This window comes from Leiobunum rupestre, chromosome 2, assembly GCF_980474605.1.
Source record: "Leiobunum rupestre chromosome 2, qqLeiRupe1.1.hap1, whole genome shotgun sequence".
Taxonomy (NCBI): Eukaryota; Metazoa; Arthropoda; class Arachnida; order Opiliones; family Sclerosomatidae; genus Leiobunum; species Leiobunum rupestre.
The window spans coordinates 88,213,734-88,233,357 of NC_143385.1; the positions used below are offsets into that span (position 1 = coordinate 88,213,734).

The window sequence follows — 19,624 nt, forward strand, 5'->3', positions numbered from 1 at the left end:
CTCTACATTGCTTGCATGGTGGTAAGGATGAAACTGCTGGTGCTTTGGCCATTTTGTGATTTGTGTCTGCTAAGCTATCATATTGGTTGTGTAGGCATTACTAAAGCAGAAGCTAAGAGATTCTACTGTTGTCCACTCTGTAGATCTGAACTACAGGGGGCTAATCTAGTAACTAAAGATAGGGAAGAATCTAAAAAACTTATTACCTCTGCAACATTGAAAAATTAAAAGCTGTACAGTCTCCAAAGCGGAGTTACTAAAGATATAAATTGATATTTAAAAGAAGGATACAAACACAATTGATGAAAACTTTGTAGATGATCTTAACTCCCTAAGGACAGATGTTAGTAAGCTAAAAGAAAAACGTGAAGTCAAGGAAACTACCTCGCAGCAATTGCTTGAGATTTCTAATAGACTCAGCTTATGTGAAAATCAAGAAAAGACAGATGGAATCTATCCACCAAAAGGAATTCAAAACTGTTATGATAAAGAAGGTGGTAATGGGTGTAGACAAGTCAAACCTAAATACTTACGCAGAAAAATTAGTTGCAAATAATACAAAATTCACTCAAAACCCTAATGTTACAAAAAGCACTTTAAAATCAGGTCAGTCAAATAGAAATAAAAAACATGGTAAACAATACGTTGTAAATGCTAAAGGAAGATTAGCTACATTGGGGCAAATGCCAAATGATCTCATCAATGAATGTAAACTAAAGCCAGCTAAGGAAATGGATGAATATTTCATAGCAAATTGCTCTACAAAGGCTACAGAAGATAAACTCCGCAACTATCTTAATTCATATTAGACAAGCACGTAGCTACAATTTGGAGAAAACTTCATTCGTAATCAGTTACTTACTAAACACCCCTGACATCTGTGAGGCAACACTATGGTGTATCCTGTGTGAAACTAGGGAACAATAGAGAAAAGAAAACCTGGGGTATAAACGATCATGTAATAGCCTTGGAACTGTCATCGGCACCAAACTCAAAATTTGTAATATCACGGTGTCACAGGACACAAACTGAAGATGGTTTAGCTAACCATTTATTAGACCTTGGGGTTGAGGGTCTAAATATAAGAATCCTGAATGAACCAAGCCACTCTAAATACAAAACATTTCATTTTGAATGCAGTAGAAAGTATGATCACTTGGTTTTAGACTTATTAAACTGGCCTCGCCCTATTGGCGTTGCCAGATTTATTTCACGCTTACAAAAGAATTTGGATAACACAGAAGCTGGGAAACTTCAACACAAAAAACTAGTGCGTAATGATGACCCAGGTTGACTAACTGATAAAGATTTACCATTTCAAAAAGGGCTAATAATAGCTCACCTGAAAGTCAGAAGTTTACTACGACATACGACTGAAATTAATTATTTACTACATAAATACAATGTGGATAAAATAAATAAGTGTTTTATTAGGGATAACATATTTAGTCAGAAGACTTATTTACAATAGGGTCCACACATTAAATACTTAAAGATACAGTGTCAAATATTGAGTTAGAAAGACATAGGCCAAGTTCTGTCAAGTGTTGTGTTATGAGCTTTTTAAAAGAAGTTAACATCCTCGTTTCTTTAATATCAGTGCTGAGATTATTCCAGAGGCTAATTCTGTTGAATTTGGTACTGATATCCCTATACCTACGATTACAGGTTTCCACTATGAAGTCGTTATTCTTACTCCTAGTTGTATATTGTGCGGGGGGAACTTTTACTTTGTACATAAAAATGAGTAAATTCATGCAATATGTATAGTTTAGAGTATGAAAATTTACTGCTTTCCTAGCAGCCATTGATGAAGAGCGTTTCTTTTGTCCAGTAATTGATTTTGCACCAGAGTTATGTATAATTTCCAGTTTGTCAAGATTGCCTTTTGCTGCTTTATTATAAAAGATACTCCTATAGTCAAAAACAGGCTTCACTTTGGAAATATAGAGAAGTTTTAATGTCTCAATGTCCAGTAATGGCTGCAGGGATCTAATTAGCCATAATCGTGACTTAGCCTTTTTTTGAACTTCATTTGACTGAATATTCCATTTAAGGTTTTCATCGATCCATACCCCAAGGTATTTAAACGCATCTACTCTATCACTGGTGCCCGAAGGGAACCTTTCTATTGTGCTTGCCTTGTTACGAGCACTTCTGTTAGGACTAAATATCATGAACTTGGTTTTTATCTTATTTACTAACAGGCCTTTATGCTTAAGTCTTCTTGATATGTGCGAGAGGTCTTCATCCACCTCTTGAATTGCCTGTATCAGGTCACTACCTGCTGTCACAAGAGCGTTATCATCAGCATATTCGTTGGCTGTGGGGACTTTAATACAGACCTAATTGGATCTGTATCAACAAATGTACGTCATTTGCAACAAACCACATATGGATTTCAACAGTTAATAAATCACCCAACTAGAATTACTTTGACAATGACAACCCTTATTGACCACATATATACCAACATGCCTGCAAGAATTAAGCAGATAGCAGTTATACCACTGGGAATTTCAGACCATGACCTAATTTTGTGTATCAATAAAAGAAGCTGTCCCAAAATTAAAAAGAAAGTAAAAAAGTCCGAAACTATCGTAAATCAACTGCCGATGCTATTATAAAAGACATTCATCAAGTATTTAATCTAGAAATGTCGAATATTACAGATCTCGATACTGGAGTAAAAGTCTTAAACACCACAATATTACAAGCCTTGAACAAACATGCTCCCTTCATATCTAAGAGAATAAGTATATCAGACCCACCATGGTTAACTTGCGAAGTTAAGCACTTAATGCACCTATGCGACGTCTACCACAAGAAAAGTAGGACACCAGGTTTACGATATCTTGAAGAACAATATAAATCATATAGAAATTAGGTAACTGAAAAAATACGAAGAGACAAAAGTAACTACTTCAAAAAGAATATTAACCCTGAGAGCAGTGGCAGACATGATATTTGGAGGACCTTAAACCATTTTTGAAAACTAAATAGTCTAATATTGGTGTAATTGATTACAATGGTCATGTAATTACCACACCTAAAGACATTGCTATGGAATTCAGTAACTATACTTTGTGTCAGAGGAACATAATATAGCGGGGACAATAGATCATATTCCTTCGTTAAATCAGGAAGAAATCAAAGAAATTTTTTATCTCGACTCGGTAAGCGAGGATGCAGTTTTTCGATATCTGAAGAAAATGCCGATAAACAATGCTACTGGCATTGATAACATTCCACCAAAGATTGTACGATCCCTTGCTGGAATAGTAATTCCGTTTCTAACCAAAATTATAAATATCTCATATGAGACTGCAGAATTTCCTACTGACTAGAAAAAAGCTAAAGTAGTTCCCATGTATCAAAAGGGAGACCGCACTAAAATGGAAAATTATAGACGTGTCTCCGTCCTACCATGCTTTTCAAAGGCTATCGAGTATTTTTCTCTAGAATAATTACATGATTTTTTCGAACAAAATAACTATTTATATCGACTGCAATCCGGCTGTCGACTGGGCTATTCCACGACGACAAGTATATTCTACCTGATGGAAACCATAGTGGAGAGATTGAGTAATGGTTATTAATTAAGTGTCCTTTTTGCTGACCTAAGTAAGACCTTCGATACTGTGGATCACGGCATTCTTTTAACTACTCTCAAGAATAAGAATTTGTCTACAGAAGCATTGAAATGGTTCAACTCCTACTTTAATGAGAGAAAACAAGCTGTGGTTGTCAGTGGGGAAATCTCAGATGAAAAAATTGTCCGGCAAGGTGGTCCCCATGGAAGCATTCTTGGATCAACATTATTTAATATGTATACTAGTGATATAAATCAATACCTTACCACAAGTCTCTCAAAGGAGTACGCGGATGATAACGCTCTACAGTAAATATTGATGACATGAAAGAATTGGAGAACAAAACACAAAATTTTAAATCTATTTTGGACTCTTAGAGGATTAATATTAAACCACGATTGTAGGTACTGAAATCAAGAGAGTATCATCCTACAAATATCTTGGGGTTATAATAGAAACACTACATTGATCATGTTATTAAAAAGACTAATAGTAGGTTGGGTATACTTAGACCGTTACATGCATCCCTTGATACAGACACCCTAAATTTACTATATAGAGCCATTTTTCACCTATGGTGATATTTATATATAACCCAGCCAATGAATCCTATTTAAAGAAAATACAAATTGCTCATAATAACGGTGCACGTTTTGTGGCTAAAAAGAAAAAAAGAACCTCAGCTACGGATACACGAGACCAACTAAATTGGCTAACACTGAAAAACTAGATCTGATAAATATTCTGATATTTATCAAAAAACCAGTGCCCAGAATATCTTTTTGACTTTTTTAAAAAACCCTCTAAAGTCCATAAACACCAAACCTGCGGTTCTAAACTAAGACTTTTATACTGATCATCTTTACGTAATAAAAGTTCAAAACAACGCAAATAGATCATTTTGAACAATTCAGGGAAGAAATGACAAAATACATCATAAGCGCAGATATATAAATGTGTATTCTTAACTTCCTTATATTTTAAATTAATACGCGGGACCTCTTTGTAAATCAGACTTGTCTGAAAAAGATATCCAATAAAGCTTTTTATTATTATTATTATAAATCTCTATTGGGTGAATACTTTTTGCTTTTTATGGAACAAAAGGTAGTGTACACCTTTTAGGCTATATTAAACGATTCCCTTGTTCTGGTGGAGAAAGTTACTCTACTACTCAGGGTAAGAGTATTGGGGCAACACTTTTTACTCCTCGTTAAAAGCCGTAGTAAAGAGAGGAAACTGATAAAACTGTCTGCTTAATCAGAATTTATCTAGAAAAATAGCCACAAGCAGCCATTTTGAGAAAACGTTACTACCCCAAGTAAAATGTCTATTAATAATTACTATTCTTACCCTACTTCAAAAGCTCAGAACAAGCTAGGCTAATACCTTAGGCCCAAGTCATCAAGCAACTTTTAATGCCTTTAACTCAAGTAGGGAAATTTATCCACCTATCATGTACAATCTACAATGAATATTTTCAGGTGCAGGTTTAATCTTTCTAATATTGATTAGAGGCCTGAGGAATGGAGGGGAACCAAAATGCCTCTAATGTTAACTCTAAAAATAGTGGGACTTTAAGCCTGGTTTTATGGAAAAAATAGCATTATAGTGTAAAGAAAATGTATAAACAATTCAAAATTCAAGCTTAATATAATTTAGTAAAATTAACTTACATTAAGGAAGCCTCTAAAACTATTTACTAAGATCACTACAGATATAAATATTACAAGGCAAATATATTTTCCTTTTTTTAAATATTACTTTGTAAAATGGGCAATAACATTGTCCTAATAACAAATGAAATACTTAGCAAAGTTGAAATTAATAATCTGGCAAAATATATTAGTCGGTGTTATCAAATGTACAGTATCTCTGGAGGAAAGTTCTTGACTTTCCTAATGGACTGCTAGGTTCCTTTGCAAGTTCCTGCTGATATAAACAGTTAAATACTTATGCTTTTGTTGTGGAAAATTAAAATAATTAAAAACTGCCCCATGTGTGCAAAGGCACATTTCATTTTAACATCCTAGAGGGATACTTATACTAATTTTCATTGGTTAAATTTTACAATGAATAAACCACAAACTTTTCAATAAGTGTATATTAAAAATCAATGTTACCTGATTAATAAACATCCATGAAACTTCATTAACTGCTCTGTAGATGGCTTTAGTTCTCCGGATGCTTTAAATAAGAGCACTAACAGTCTCACTGACGTTACACTCAAGTTCACAAAGAAATATCAAATGTTCATGAAGCATTTTGTCTATTGCAAAGTCTTTGGTTACATATTTAAAAACTGGGTAATTGTCATTATTTTAGAGGAGTAGAAGCGAATGTTATTATAAATGACTAGTATAAACATGAATTTATTCATTTACCCATGAATATGGATCAGCTATAGTGCTGTAGGCATCCTCGTCAATACGAGGTTGGTCTATAAACTTCGCCATTCGCGGCTCCGCCCCTTCTGGTACACGTCGTCTGCTATTCGAATTCCAAAAATAAAATCTTAACCTCCGATTGGTTTATTTAAAACGTTGAATGACGTAAATCAAAAGTTAGTCCAACCTCCTTTTGACGATGAAGGTACCATAGCTATAGCCTATGGATCCATATTCATGGGTAAATGAATAAATTAATGGTATAAATACATTAGTATTAGAAAATATAACCTACCTCTTAAGCCTAATATTACTTCATAGCAATCACTATCTAACGGACTATTTCCCTGAAAATCCTGGCCTTTCAAAGCGGTTATGTAGTAAAAATTGCAAAACCGATCAAAATTCATATGGTTATAACAAAATATGAAGTTGACATTTATCACGGTTAATTTTGTAAGGTCCATAACTATACTGGTAGTGAATGGGTCAAATGTTTTGAGAAACTGTCTTGCCCAATGCACCATTTTTCTTAAAGTCATATTGCCCAAAGGTATTGTATTTTATAAAGTGTAACTGGGCACATACCTGTACCCCTTTACCTCAAATCCAGGCTTTTGGTCTTGACATTTTTGCACCCCCAGCAGACGTAGTTTTATCTATAAGATGGTCTAAAAATTCCCCATGCATTAAAACGCATTGCCGTTTAAAATGTAATGACATTTGCAGCAATACTTTGTGGCTAAACTCAATGTAAATCTAAAACTTCAACAAAATTCATTAGTAGGGGGAATTTATGGGCACCCTGTTAACTTAAAATTATGAAAGGGTACTTGGTGATGAAACGAGCAACAATAATCTTTTTATGAATCTTCTTTTATCATAAAAAAATTCAATTTTTTTAAAATTGTTCTATGTAATGCGTGCCATTGTAGTGACCAACCTTCTTGCCCTTTCCACGTCATGTAATTTGTGAATTTATAAATAAAAAATAACAAAATAATTATGAAATTGCTTTACTTCAAGTTTTATATTAGCCCTTCATTAACATGTGCAAAGTAAAATTTGAGGCTACTCACTAAATTGGAAAAATCTCTCAATAAACATCTTTGTTCACTAATTTGAAATTATACTGTATATTCAAATATACTTCAATAGTTTTTATTCTTTATGAAACAACTTTGAACAAAACTTATTAAATCTCTGTACAACTTTTGCTTTACGCACCATGCGTTAAAAACGCAGTACATTTAATACACAATTTAGTTAATTTATTTTCTACCTAGGCTCAAAATAGTGAGACTGGCATGGTACTTCAGTACATTCTTAGACTCACTCGATTTTGTGGGAGAAAATCACCAATCAATATTTACATAAGGCAATATATGTAAAAGATCGCCATTTTGAGAGGCACGTTTGGCTGTGTCCTGCCATTCTCTCCATTGCCCATGATGATCATGTACACCATTTACGTATTCCCACTCACCTTCTATCACCCTGTTTACATCTTCGTCTTTAACGACGTAGTCTGTTTCACTGACTAACTCAAGATCCTTACCCGCAGCACTTTCGTCATCTAATACAGTAGGATCAACCTTTGGAAGTGCTGATAGAATTTTGTTAATTTCTTCATTAATCTTAGTAGGAGTTTTATTAATATAAGTCCTTTGTTTGTCTTGGGCATCATTGTCCATATGATCATATTTATGCATATCTGGGGAAATGGAAGGTCCAGGCCTACCAACCGAAGTTGACCTGAGAAACCTATCCATAAGTTCAGATTTAGCTTTTGTAGTATCAGCGTCGGAACTAGGAAAAGGATGATTGCTGGTGTTCCTATGTTTACCAGCTGTAGGTTTAAAAGAGTCTTCTGGAGTAGGTGGAGGAGTAGACACTTTTAACGAACCCGGTGTTACTACGTTTTTTGCTTGGAGATCTTCGATGAGTTGCTGAGTAGTTTTTACTTTATGAATGCCACTTCCTTGGGCACTTGCTAGACCAATTTTTTCCTTCAGTATATCGTGAGGATCTTGTTTCTTTTTGCTCTTTCTGCCTCTCTTCTTCATTATCTTTGCTGTTTGAGGCGCCGGATTACTATTATCATTTGCACTTTTAAGAAAAGCAGACGCATCAGAAAGGCATGCTTCTCCCAAAATCTTATCAGACGGACTAGCATCAACAGATGATGACTTAATAGTCTCAAAGGCAGAAAACTTGCTTGCTTTAACCGATGGTGGATTATTGTGGCTAGCATCTAAGCCATTTACCGAATCAGACACCACATTAGCTTTTTTATTGGATATACCATTCACAGAATCTGCATCATCTTCATTATCAAGATTTTTCCGTAACCTCTTATTAGCGGAATTTGTTTTAGCAATAGTCAGTCTGGAATGGACACTTTCATCAGTCACCACAGAAGGCTGTACAGTACTAGGAAAACTATTGTCATTTGAGGTAACGCCACTTTTGGGTAGAGTTTTTTTACCAGAAGCATTGTTATATGGAGATTTTGAGCTGGTTACAACTACCGGACTATTAGGTTTAGGATAAGCAACCGGACTTAAGTTTGAATTTGGAGTACTACACCTGTTGGCAGTCATTGATTGTTTCACAGCTTGGAGAGCTGGGCTAACTGGTTTGAACACATTTGACATTGCATGAAGCCCACTATTTGCTTGACCAGGCATAGAAGAAAAACTATCATCCGCAATATTGGATTGCCTGGTATTTGTAGGCACTGTATTTCGTACTGGGGCATATGTGTTAGGAGTGACTGGCCGATTACCACCTATCGTTCTGGAAGAAGGCTGTAATAGAGGACTATTTGAGGCACTCAGACTAAGGGGACTAGTGAGACGATCGTATGAAACTGTAGGACTTGCTGGCTTAATACGCGAATTTGAAGTCAATCCACTGAATGTATTAGTCACAACAGCACTGTTCACCCTGGATCCAGATCCTGGACCAGGACCAGGAGGTGTGATACCTCCTGCAATTCTTTCTCCATTTACAGTTGTTGAGTTTTCAGCCTGTGGAATAAGTCTACGCCAACTTTTAACAAGATCTTTGATTCGCCTAGCTAAGTGTTCATTGTTTGTTTTTCTTCGCAGTTCATTTATATATTTTCCAAGACGTGTTTTCTGAGAACAAAAATAATATAAGTTCAGAATTAGCAGATGAACCTTTTCAAAATGATTTAAAATTTGTTTTTTTCGTTGGAAAATAATTAAAAATATATTTTGATTTTAGAATTTCCATGTGAATCATACACTAAGAACCAAAATAAAAATGAACTTTTAATTACAGATGTATTTATCACTGCTTTTGACTTCTTTTAATGAAAAAAAAACTTTTTTCCATGTGATTCGATCAATTACGAAAAATCAATTTAGAGAAAGTTCATGTCAAAATAATAAAAAAAATTATAGGTGAAAATGTTATGTTACTCATGTCAAATGAATATCAAACCCTAACCTCTAAGGCCTCCTTGGTGATGTGGATCCTTTCCAAAGTTGATACAACTTCAAAAACTGTGTCCATGTCCACCACCTGTAAAAAACAGTAAAAAAGGAAATTCTCAATACAAACCCTCTAATTCTTCTTAGCTACGAAGTACTAAAAATAACTCTTTTGAAATTGTGTAAAGAGCAGTAAACAGTTACCGCTTTCTAAAGATGCATCATAGATCCGGTCCTAAATAGTTTGTTTGAGTAAATAAAACCTAACTTCGTTAAAAATAATTTAACCTTTTGGAATTTCATACTAAATTTTCACTTTGAAAACGAATGAAATTTAAGCAAATTAATAAAAATTTTCATTGAAAACTTTTACCCAGCTTTATACCGAAAAAATTGTATTGAATTTAAAATTACGTTTTTGAGTGCAACATTACAGCTCATGTTTTTACTTTCACGGGCATATAGATTAAGCATGAAGTAGCAGTTTTTTTTTAAATAATAATAGATTAAGCATTTGTTCAAGACTAGTGAGCTTAAGCCTTGGTGAAACCTTCAGAACAAATATTTAATTTTCATCTTTACCATTAAGATTTTCAATTAAAGCTCTGTAGAGTAATATCGGAGAGACGTTTAGATAAAAAACTGCCCTTAAAATGGCAGCCATAGCCCAAAGCTACAAAGCGATACTACTCTACACTTAATTATGAATTAATTGACTAAACCTTAGACTCAACTAAAGAGGGAGGTGAAAATGTAACCTAGGATGGGATTAACGTAGTAAATATCAGCACTTTGTCTAGCTTGGAATAAAACTACAATTTCATTACTTTCACATCCGATAAACAACATTACATAGTTCTATTAATTCAGTGTTAGGATGCTACGTTACCAGAGTAAATTTTAGAGGTTCAGTTAATTTGTACACACACCATGTAAAACCCGTGATAAATTTAAATAGAATCGGACAAACTGGTTCAGTACGTACTTCCAAAAATTGATTAACGTAAATACTCTCAATACCAAAACATCCAACAATGTTCTATAGCTAAACGAATATTTAAAAATTTGCTTTAAATAAAAAAAAAACTTTAAACACATATCGTACTTAAATGGAGTAAGATAATGCAAAGGCTTATTTTTGGACCACTAATTCTAGTAATAAACTTTGTATATTTATACCTTATTAGATTTACATATGTCTATTATATTATGCCTTTTCACTAAACTCCGCGCTCAGATCATTTAATAAAGCTTTAGAGCTCTAATTTTATTAAAAATAAGTCTAATAAGAAGGGTTATACACCTCAGCCTAACTAAACGGCGCGCCAATACCAGCATGCGGCACACTTACAAACTGCTTCCGCGCATGAGTCGTGGCGCTTTCCAGGGCCAGGAAGCGATTTTTAGCCCTCCGTCGGCTTTAATATTTTTGTAATTTACGGAGCAAATAGGAGAGTGTGACCCATAAAATATAGTTTTTCGAAAGCGAAATGTCTATTTTAAGATCGGTTGAACTTGTAAGTACATATTCCATTCTTTTAAAAAAGTTATATTGTATTGTTTTTAAGCCTAACTCAACCACGATCTTCCGAAACCGCTGCCTAGTATTGTAGGAACCCGCAGGCTCTAGCTGCAAACGTTGCTTAAAAATATTTCGTACTGATGGTTATCCGTTAAATAAGGATTTTATTTTATTTTTAACTCAGTGTATTATCGCATCAAGCAAATAAACCCTTTTGCTTACATTGTAATCCTTGTCTAGGGCCCCCAGCAACTTTTCCTTAATTTCAGAGGGAGAATGCTGCATGGGGCTCTCGCTTGCTTCTCCTCCGTGACCGAGTGCAGCCACTACTCTAGCAGTATGGCGGACATATGGTCGCGCGGTGTCTCGGGTAGGACTCGATCGTGACGTCACAACACCTATATCGCTTTTCAACCTACCAGAGCGCTTCTCGACTCGAAATCCGGCCCGGCTCGTGAGTAAATTTTGAGAACGTCAATCGGCGGCTGGTGCTTGCCGAAGACTCGCTAGGCGAATCCGTTGACCTTCCCGGCTACATGCTTTAACTCACGCGGTTCGCCCGAGAGAAAATCGGAAAGTACGGCGAACAGAATCCCGCTACGGCATCCTACAAGCGAGAGGGAAAGAAAATGGTGGCTGTAAGCTTGTGGAAGTTGTGGCGCCTTCCCCTGTAAGTTAGCTGTGTACAGCAATTTGGCCTATTAGGCCAAACATATTTTGGGGTGTTTCTACACCTTTTTTAGCCCTTTTTATCTAAAATATCGGGTTTTTTATATTTTTTCAAACGTGAATTTCGAAATAGTGATACGCAATTAAATATAAACCACTAACGAATATTCTTAGGCTGAGAATATATTTTTATTTTTCAATTGTTAACTAAATTTTATACATAGATTTCTATAAAAACGGGACAAAAATGTTGGCTTTCATTTATCAAAATAATACTTGTAATATAATTGTTTTATTTTTTATCTCGAAATTCGTGTTCGTGATAAATCAAAACCATACAGTTTCTTGTTAAGAAGTAAATAGCAATGTTATTTTGATATTTATTCTGTAACTAAATTTTTTTTTATCAGGGTTGCCCGCGTGAGTATAATGAAATGTGCAATTTACATGATTGCATCATGGACTAAATTGTTTAAGTACTATAAGCCTAAAAATAAAATATGCGTCCATTAGAAAGATTTTTTAATAGTTGTTTCTCGCAAAGTCTAATCTCAGTGCATTCGTGTTTTGAAACTTAAGACTATTGTAACTTCTTTACACCATGGTTCTAAAATGATATTTTTGTGTTTGCTTGGTTTTTATTGTAGTCCAATATGATTTCAGGCCTAGAGCAGAGGGAAATCTGGGTTGGCTGACGGTATACGCGTTCCTACATTCGTTATTTCGTTGACAAAACGTGCTATCGGACATCATTCTCAAAGCGGACGCGACACTATGAGTAAATCCGGGTGAGAACTTCTGCACCGAGTTCACTGTTCGCCCAGTGAAACTTCAAAAGAAATACGGTATTCCCTTGTACGAACTGTAGGAAATTTACATGAAAGTATTGCCCTTGGCATCTGTTGATGTTTCCCGCTAGATGGCGCATAATTAGGGATTTTAAACGCGGTAGATTTGAATTTTCTTACTGCTATGTCAGTTAGGTTTGAGTGTTACAGCTCTATAAGACGGAGTTAACTTAAAAAAAACCTAAGGGATAGTTAAATAATTTAAAAAATCTTAAAATTTTTATAAACAAGTTTCTTTTTATTTAATTATTATTTTCCATGGACTCTAATAAATCTTTCAACATTTATTTAAAGTTTCTTATTCGATACTTTAACGCTTTTGATAGTTGCTCCTTTAAAAAATTTGTGTACACAAGGAGTAGTATATTTTTACTAAACTTCTCTGAAAGTTCTAGACCTGCCTTAGGTAATAGCTTATTATCTCTTGCCATGTTCACTTAAAGTGTTAAAAATTAATTATTTTATGCTGCCTCTATATTAGCATATGGGAAAAATCTCCTTGGTAACCGTTCCAGTTCGATTTTACCCCCCTCTCACATAGTTTCCATTGTTTATAGGGATTGCTGGTGTTTTGTACTCACTACCCAACAAGTGTTATGTCCTGCTTTTATTGTCCCTTATTTCAATTAATGCAGTTCTGAAAAGTCACTTTCTATTCTAGGTGTATTAGTTTACCATGGAAATCGAGGTAAAACAAAATCCAGAAATAGCCGACGCAACATCTCCTAACAGTAATGAAGAAACAATAATTACGATTGAGCCAGATGCTCCCCCAACTGGAAATATATCTCCGCTGGAAGAGCTTAATGTTCAAATTTCTAATGAATCTGGAGGAAAAGTGGTCAAAGAGGAGAAAAGTTTGGATGCCAAAAGCCTTAAGTTAGGTACACCACAGCTGCTCTCTCCAAATGCTTGTGGTGTAACTATAGGAAACATAAGTGGATCAGCTTCCTCAATAGATCGCCAACATCAAGATCATCACCATCGTCACAAACCATGTGAAAAACCTCGCAGTGCTCATGCATCCTATTCCGCTTTACCACTTCTCGAAAGTGGCAAGCCTAACCTAAACAAACTTTTATCTGGCTCTGGTTCATGTATTGTTTCTTCAGGTGGTACTCCATCTGATGAGAAACTTGACGTAAAAATAACAGATGGGAAAATGGTTACCCCAAGAAGGCATCCAAGGTCTAATATCAAAGGTATCGTATTCTTTGTGTACGTTAAATGATGTTTTAAAATTTAATTGCTATAAAAGGTTATTTGGATCCACTTTGTACTTCCTTATAATTCGCAGTTAGAGAGTACCGCACAATCCAAAGAAGGTGCTGTCTCGTTATTGACAAAAAGCTTGTTATGGGGAGGTATGGGCTGATCCAGGTGACTCATACCGTGTATAAAAAGAAAATGAAAAGTGCTAATAGTTTTTAATGATTGAAAGCAGGTATTTATTCCACCCATGAACATTCAACTGGGAGAAGGAGGAGCTTATTAAAAATTAAAAACTCTTGTGATTGGCCTAATTCTATAGATTTTTTACAAACAATAATGATACTCACATTTTTTAATCAATTAGGCCTAAATAAAAATTAACGTTTTTTACAGCTCTCTAGTTGATTTCAACGGTATTTTGGTTTACTTGAAATAGTCAAAACACAATGCAAATAGTTCCTATTTGTTTGCATGGCTTGATGGTAGCATGCTCGCCTGTCACCCAGGAGGCCAGGAATCAAACTCTTGAAACTCCAGTGAACATATTCTGTACTATATATTTTTTATTTAAGCTTATTTATTTGTGTCATAAAGTGTGCATTGTTACACATAAATAGGCATAAAATATTTTTAGCAATAATAGTAATGAAAATGTTCACTGTACACACTCCGTCTGGAACCCAGGCCTCCACTATGAGAGGCGAGTATTTTACCATGAAAGCATGGATAGAAATAATTTATGCTCTTTGCGTCATTTCATTGGTCATGGGTGATGGTGCGAAAATAAGCTTAATCATTCGCTGTTAAAGAGGGGACCAAAGGTAATGATAGAGTTGAATATTTATGGGTGAAATAAATTCGTGACTAAAGTCATTACTGAATCATCACAGACAGTGAAGCGCATATCAAAAAAATGTTGCTCGAGCGGCAGTAGTTTTTGGTGAGGGGATATAAATATTTTCTGTATATCATTATTCGGAATACTTTTAAAGTGCTGCTTAAGTTATTACGTTAAAAACTATTATATCATCACTTTATTCTAAACCAGTTTGTTTTGAAAAAAAAACATTAAAATAATTTATTTATATTAATAGTATCAGATAAAATCACAGCCACTTGTTCTATTTAGTTCACAAAATGTCGTACATCATTGAAATTTAAAATATTAAAACAAATACCGATTTCATACAATTTTTTAATGAATGTGCTATTTTAATTTTAAAATACTACCCTTCCCACGTGGCTGTAGGACTACTGCTCCTAAAACCCAACTCAGGCCTAATAGGAATGTAAATGTGTTTTCTATGTCATTATGTGTTTAGTTATTGAAGATAGATAGCACGCGCTCGAGTCAACAAAAATTTTGGCATTTGATGTCCACATGCGAAACACATGTGAGCCAGTAAAGTACTAAAAAGCTTAAGTTTTGATGCAGATAAACATTTAGTACCTTTATTTTTTTCATGGAAACACTTTAGAGAGGGGTAAGCTAGTAAATTAATGTAGCACATGGAGGGGGCCCGGATTTGAACATGCAATATACCTTTCTTCTGGGTTTTTATTCCATGAAAAAGTATAGTTATCTCTATTAATAATGTGTGTCATGGAGCCTAGACATATTGCTTTACCCCCAGTTTCTTCCTGCATTATCCACAGTACAAGTCAAAATTATCATTAAACCTAAGGCACAAAAATACAGAAAGTTCCAACAGTAGCACTGAAAATTTTAAAATTTATCAGTTTTATTTATTTTTAAATTGGTCACTTTTCACTTTATTTTGGTTTTTTTTGCTCGTTTTGGTTAATTTTTTATTTGTAATATTATTTTTAGAAATGAGTAGTGAATAGTGCATGATATCCTTGCATTTTTTGTTTTGCATTTTGCTTTCTTCATTTCAACCTCATCTACCTTCCCATCCACGTCTTAACTATAAAAAATAGGTCTGCCATTGGAAAGCAGTAGTTTAAAGTTAACCAGAAACCTTAGACAACCCTTAGCTCTTACCAGTGCCTTAAAAGCTGGTCCTAAAGAAAGACCGTGTGAACAACACTGTTTTCTGACAGACGTGGCTGATGTTCGACAAATGGAACAAGGACTTTTGCAGTTGTTGGATGACTTTCACTCTGGAAAACTTCAAGCATTTGGTAAGGTATATTTCATTTGAATTCTAGTTATCATCGGCATACCATAATTGCATGTACTAGCTTGAGTTGATGGCTAGTCATGTGTTTGCAGATAAGACCACGAACTGTGCCTAAGGGGATCTTTTTATTTCTGTCAAATCCCCTTATACATACCAGCACCAGAGTGTATCTTAGACCCATCGTTGAACCAGACAATCTCTCCTCTGGCTCCAAGGGTCTTACCATTAGGCCTCTCCATGCAGCTTGGGAAATAAGTATTGAAAGGTTTACTAAAGAGTAATTTTGCTAACTGCACTCCTAGTCCTCCAATGTAACATTTTAGCCGTCTTAACAATAAAATCAAGTAGAGGTTTGCACGTTAGTAGATTCTACAAAGCATGCAGTGGCGTAGCTGATGATCCGCGGGGGGGGGCCGTGAGCTTCGAGGAGCCCCGCGGACCGGACCGTTCATGAAGTGGGCCCCTCAAATATTATAGCGTTATAGTTGTTATAGCTGGGGCCCTTTGTCTTCTGGTAGCCCAAAATATTAGACCCAGTCCGCCACTGCTCCAGAAGTTCCTCCACGAAGCCCGTTTGGCATTGCGGAGGGTTTCTTTATAGGAAGACCAATCGCCTTTTATTTTCTTTGCAGTCAAGTTGCTCTCAAGGCCCTAAACCAGTTTAACATCTCCTCCAAACTGGTACAAAGCTGCTTAAACCTCCTTTCGGAGCTAGACACATACAATGAGGTTGGCCAGTTCCTGGCCACAGGGGTTATATTGGGATTGAAAAGGCTGATGCCTTGGCAAAAAGGGGACAGAGGGATGTGTTTGTTGGTTCTGAACCTGATGTCCCTATTCCCCTTAGGCATAGAACGTGGCCATATCTCTAATGTCATGACTGACCATCAACTCAAGCTTTGCCTTGAGATGGATGGACAAAGGCATGCCAAATTGTTTATCCTTAGCCTTTCTAGGCATAGAGAAAAGGAATTACTCTCGCTCTCCAAGTCTAGAATTAGGCTGGTTGTTGGCTATATTTACAACTTAATAGACATTTATACTTTATTGGTATCAATGATGAATTGATGATCCAATCTGCTGAGGAGGAAATGGAAACTTCTGATTTCTTTAACATGCTGGCCAAATAGATAATCAGTTTTGTGTCGGAGATTGGAATTTTTAAACCTTAATGTTGCACAATGAACCTATGGTCGAAGTGCGCTATTGGGGCTTTCTTGGGCCCATCTCCCCCTTTCAATAATAATAATAATAATAATAATAATAAGCTCCTCCCTCCGAAAGAAATCAAATGGAGAGGTGAAGCACTATTATTGAAAGGGGAGAATGGCAAAGTTAAACCTTATTGTGTGCCTGGTACCTCATTGGATCCTTAAAATTTGACTAGATACCAGCGGATTGTCTCAACATAGTCTTCTCCTAGAAATTATAGTCTAAAGCAAAACGTCACTGGTGTGTGCTTCAATGGCATCCTAAGATATCAGTTTTAGTTATCAAATGAGATCCCTTTCTGATGTGTGTTTTTTTACTTGGAAAGAGCTTACTATTTAAGCATGAGGGGGGGGGGGGAATGAGGAGCAATGCTCAAAATAGTCTTTTTAGAAATACATTCTTTCTGTAATCATATGCATTAAAAAATAGTTTCGCTTACTCACCAGTTTGTCGTATAAGTTAAAGCAATACATCATTCGTTCCATGAATTTGAACCATTAAATAGAAATAATGTTTCTGTAGTATTTAAATTAATATTTGTAATTTTTCTATAAAAGTACTAGTACGAAATCTGTTAACAATTATTAATAAAGATGAAATATGTTCACTTATTTTCGTTGAATCAAAATGATGCGCCCATAAGAATAGCCAAGTTTTAAAAATTAAATTTTTTTTGCGCCTTGGCTTGTGACTCTCTCATCTCTGATTATTATTAGAAGATATAAAAAAAATGAACAAATTCAAATTATGTGATAGCATTAGTGCTACAACCAATTTGTGATAAGTGTACCTTAACCTGAGTTTGGTATTGAAATATTTTAGGACAAGACTGTACAGTGGAAAAGATGGAACAAGTTCGTGAACAACAGGAACGACTAGCTCGACTTCATTTTGATCTTAACTCTGGTCAAGAAATTGTTGGGTAGTGGCTTTTTATTATAAATATGATGATAAAATAAAACCTACATCCATTTAATTGTCATCCTCTTGATTAGCTCTAAGTAATGCATGCAAAAATATTGTAGGCTTTGATTCTGTTGGTTATCATTACAACAAAGCTCATCAGTGATGGAATAGTTAATGTATTGGCAGCTCACCCTAGACTTGGACATTTAAAAGGTCAAAAAACAACCCAAAATAGTGCATTGATAAATAGCATTCTCCTAGGTCATGTGCGATAACCTATTCAAGGAAGATATATGTTATAAGGAACCTAAATTCCGATAATACTCCCTCCATTCCTGCAAATTGGTTTTAGTTTCCATTGCCCTAATGCAGGCAAAATATGAAGTTATAAATATTTCCCTTTGAAGGGCTTTTTTGCAAACTTCTTAAAATTTTGGTTTTGCAGCTTCTATTAATTTCTCTTAAAATATTTTCAAAATTTGTTTTAGGCCACAAACTAATGAGGGACGTCAGATGGCTAAAGAGAATTTACCAAAGCTAATAGAAAGTGTGAGTAGCGTAGGTTAATTTATTTTTGACAGGTCAATCTTCTGTCTCATCTATAGCTTAAAGGTACACATGATTGTTTTAAATATTCTGATAAAATTTTAGGTAACTCCTCCCATTTTCTGACATGTGACTCTGACATATACCTTCCCACTTCACAAAATACATGGTTCTGTAGGCCTACCCCCAAAATTCAAATGATACTGAAACCCTTTAAGTTATACATAGATAGCTCCCTCTAAAATGGTTCATTTAACATGAATGATAATATTTGGTATTTGCGGTGTAGATTGAATCGTATAGAGTTGTGAAGGACAAAATTTAGGGGTAGCTGTACTATGCAGAAATATTGCCATTAGTGCTAAATCCTAGTCTAAATAAAGGGAGCTAGTATCGAGTGGGTAGTCACTTGTAAAAATCTGATTACGTTCTGTGATTTCACTGATTATTAAACTCTTGGTTATTTCCTTATATTTGTACACTTAATTACTCAACTGACTGACTACCCCTTGGCTAGTATATTATAAAAATTAGCTAGTACCCGAATTCTTGATTAGATATCGTAATTGTTTAAATATATTATTTACAGCTTCATCAGTTAAGTTTGTCTATGTATCCTTTTACTTATTTTTATGCAAAATTGGCTGTAAAAAATAAATTTTTAAATAACTTAACTCAAAAGTATTAGAGAGCAGCTACAGTCAACCAGCCCAGGAGTTCAAACACAGGTGTAAAAATTAACTGAGTAGACTCAACATGTAAATGTATTTATTCCTCAAGTTAATAAATTTTTTTATTTTCTGTATTAAATACAGTTGTTTGTCGATGTAAAACCAGGTGCCTCATTTTGCTAAATCAGTTTTTTAGAATTCTGGAACACTTTAAATGATATGTATACATTACCAAAAATTATTTTGACCTGAGTATTAAGGTCATTGTTTTAACGAAAACATTGTAACATAATTCACGAAGGGCATTTTAAAAAATATTCTGGGCTGACAGTGTTTAGCACTTTCAACCAGCCCAGGAGTAAAAATTAACTGAGTAGACTCAACATGTAAATGTATTTATTCCTCTAGTTAATATTTTATTTTTATTTTCTGTATTAAATAGTTGTTTGTTGA

General features: G+C 34.9%; 2 protein-coding genes across 11 annotated transcripts; one reads left to right on the forward strand and one right to left on the reverse strand.

The window, feature by feature from the left end:
• Positions 1-6,980: 6,980 nt before the first annotated feature.
• On the reverse strand, positions 6,981-11,519 carry LOC149960265 (uncharacterized). Of its 3 annotated transcripts, none has more exons than XM_090166622.1 (3): positions 11,383-11,519; positions 9,458-9,532; positions 6,981-9,123 (listed from the first exon to the last, which is right to left on the reverse strand). In XM_090166622.1, the coding sequence occupies exons 2-3, from the start codon at positions 9,521-9,523 to the stop codon at positions 7,336-7,338; spliced, it is 1,854 nt and encodes a 617-aa protein (XP_090022748.1). In that variant the 5' UTR covers positions 9,524-9,532; positions 11,383-11,519; the 3' UTR covers positions 6,981-7,335. The 3 variants fall into 3 exon arrangements, with proteins under 3 accessions (XP_090022748.1, XP_090022745.1, XP_090022747.1); XM_090166619.1 differs by lacking the exon at positions 11,383-11,519 and adding an exon at positions 11,186-11,370; XM_090166621.1 differs by lacking the exon at positions 11,383-11,519 and adding an exon at positions 10,621-10,754.
• On the forward strand, positions 10,808-19,333 carry LOC149960266 (uncharacterized). 8 transcript variants are annotated; one of them, XM_090166627.1, is made up of 8 exons: positions 11,547-11,633; positions 13,142-13,535; positions 13,593-13,682; positions 15,634-15,837; positions 17,871-17,970; positions 18,443-18,503; positions 19,090-19,112; positions 19,189-19,333. In XM_090166627.1, exons 2-8 carry the CDS (start codon positions 13,157-13,159, stop codon positions 19,232-19,234), a joined length of 903 nt encoding a protein of 300 aa, XP_090022753.1. In that variant the 5' UTR covers positions 11,547-11,633; positions 13,142-13,156; the 3' UTR covers positions 19,235-19,333. The 8 variants fall into 8 exon arrangements, with proteins under 8 accessions (XP_090022750.1, XP_090022753.1, XP_090022754.1 ...); XM_090166628.1 differs by having other exon boundaries at positions 13,142-13,478; XM_090166630.1 differs by having other exon boundaries at positions 13,142-13,478; positions 15,757-15,837.
• The last annotated feature ends 291 nt before the right edge of the window (positions 19,334-19,624 follow it).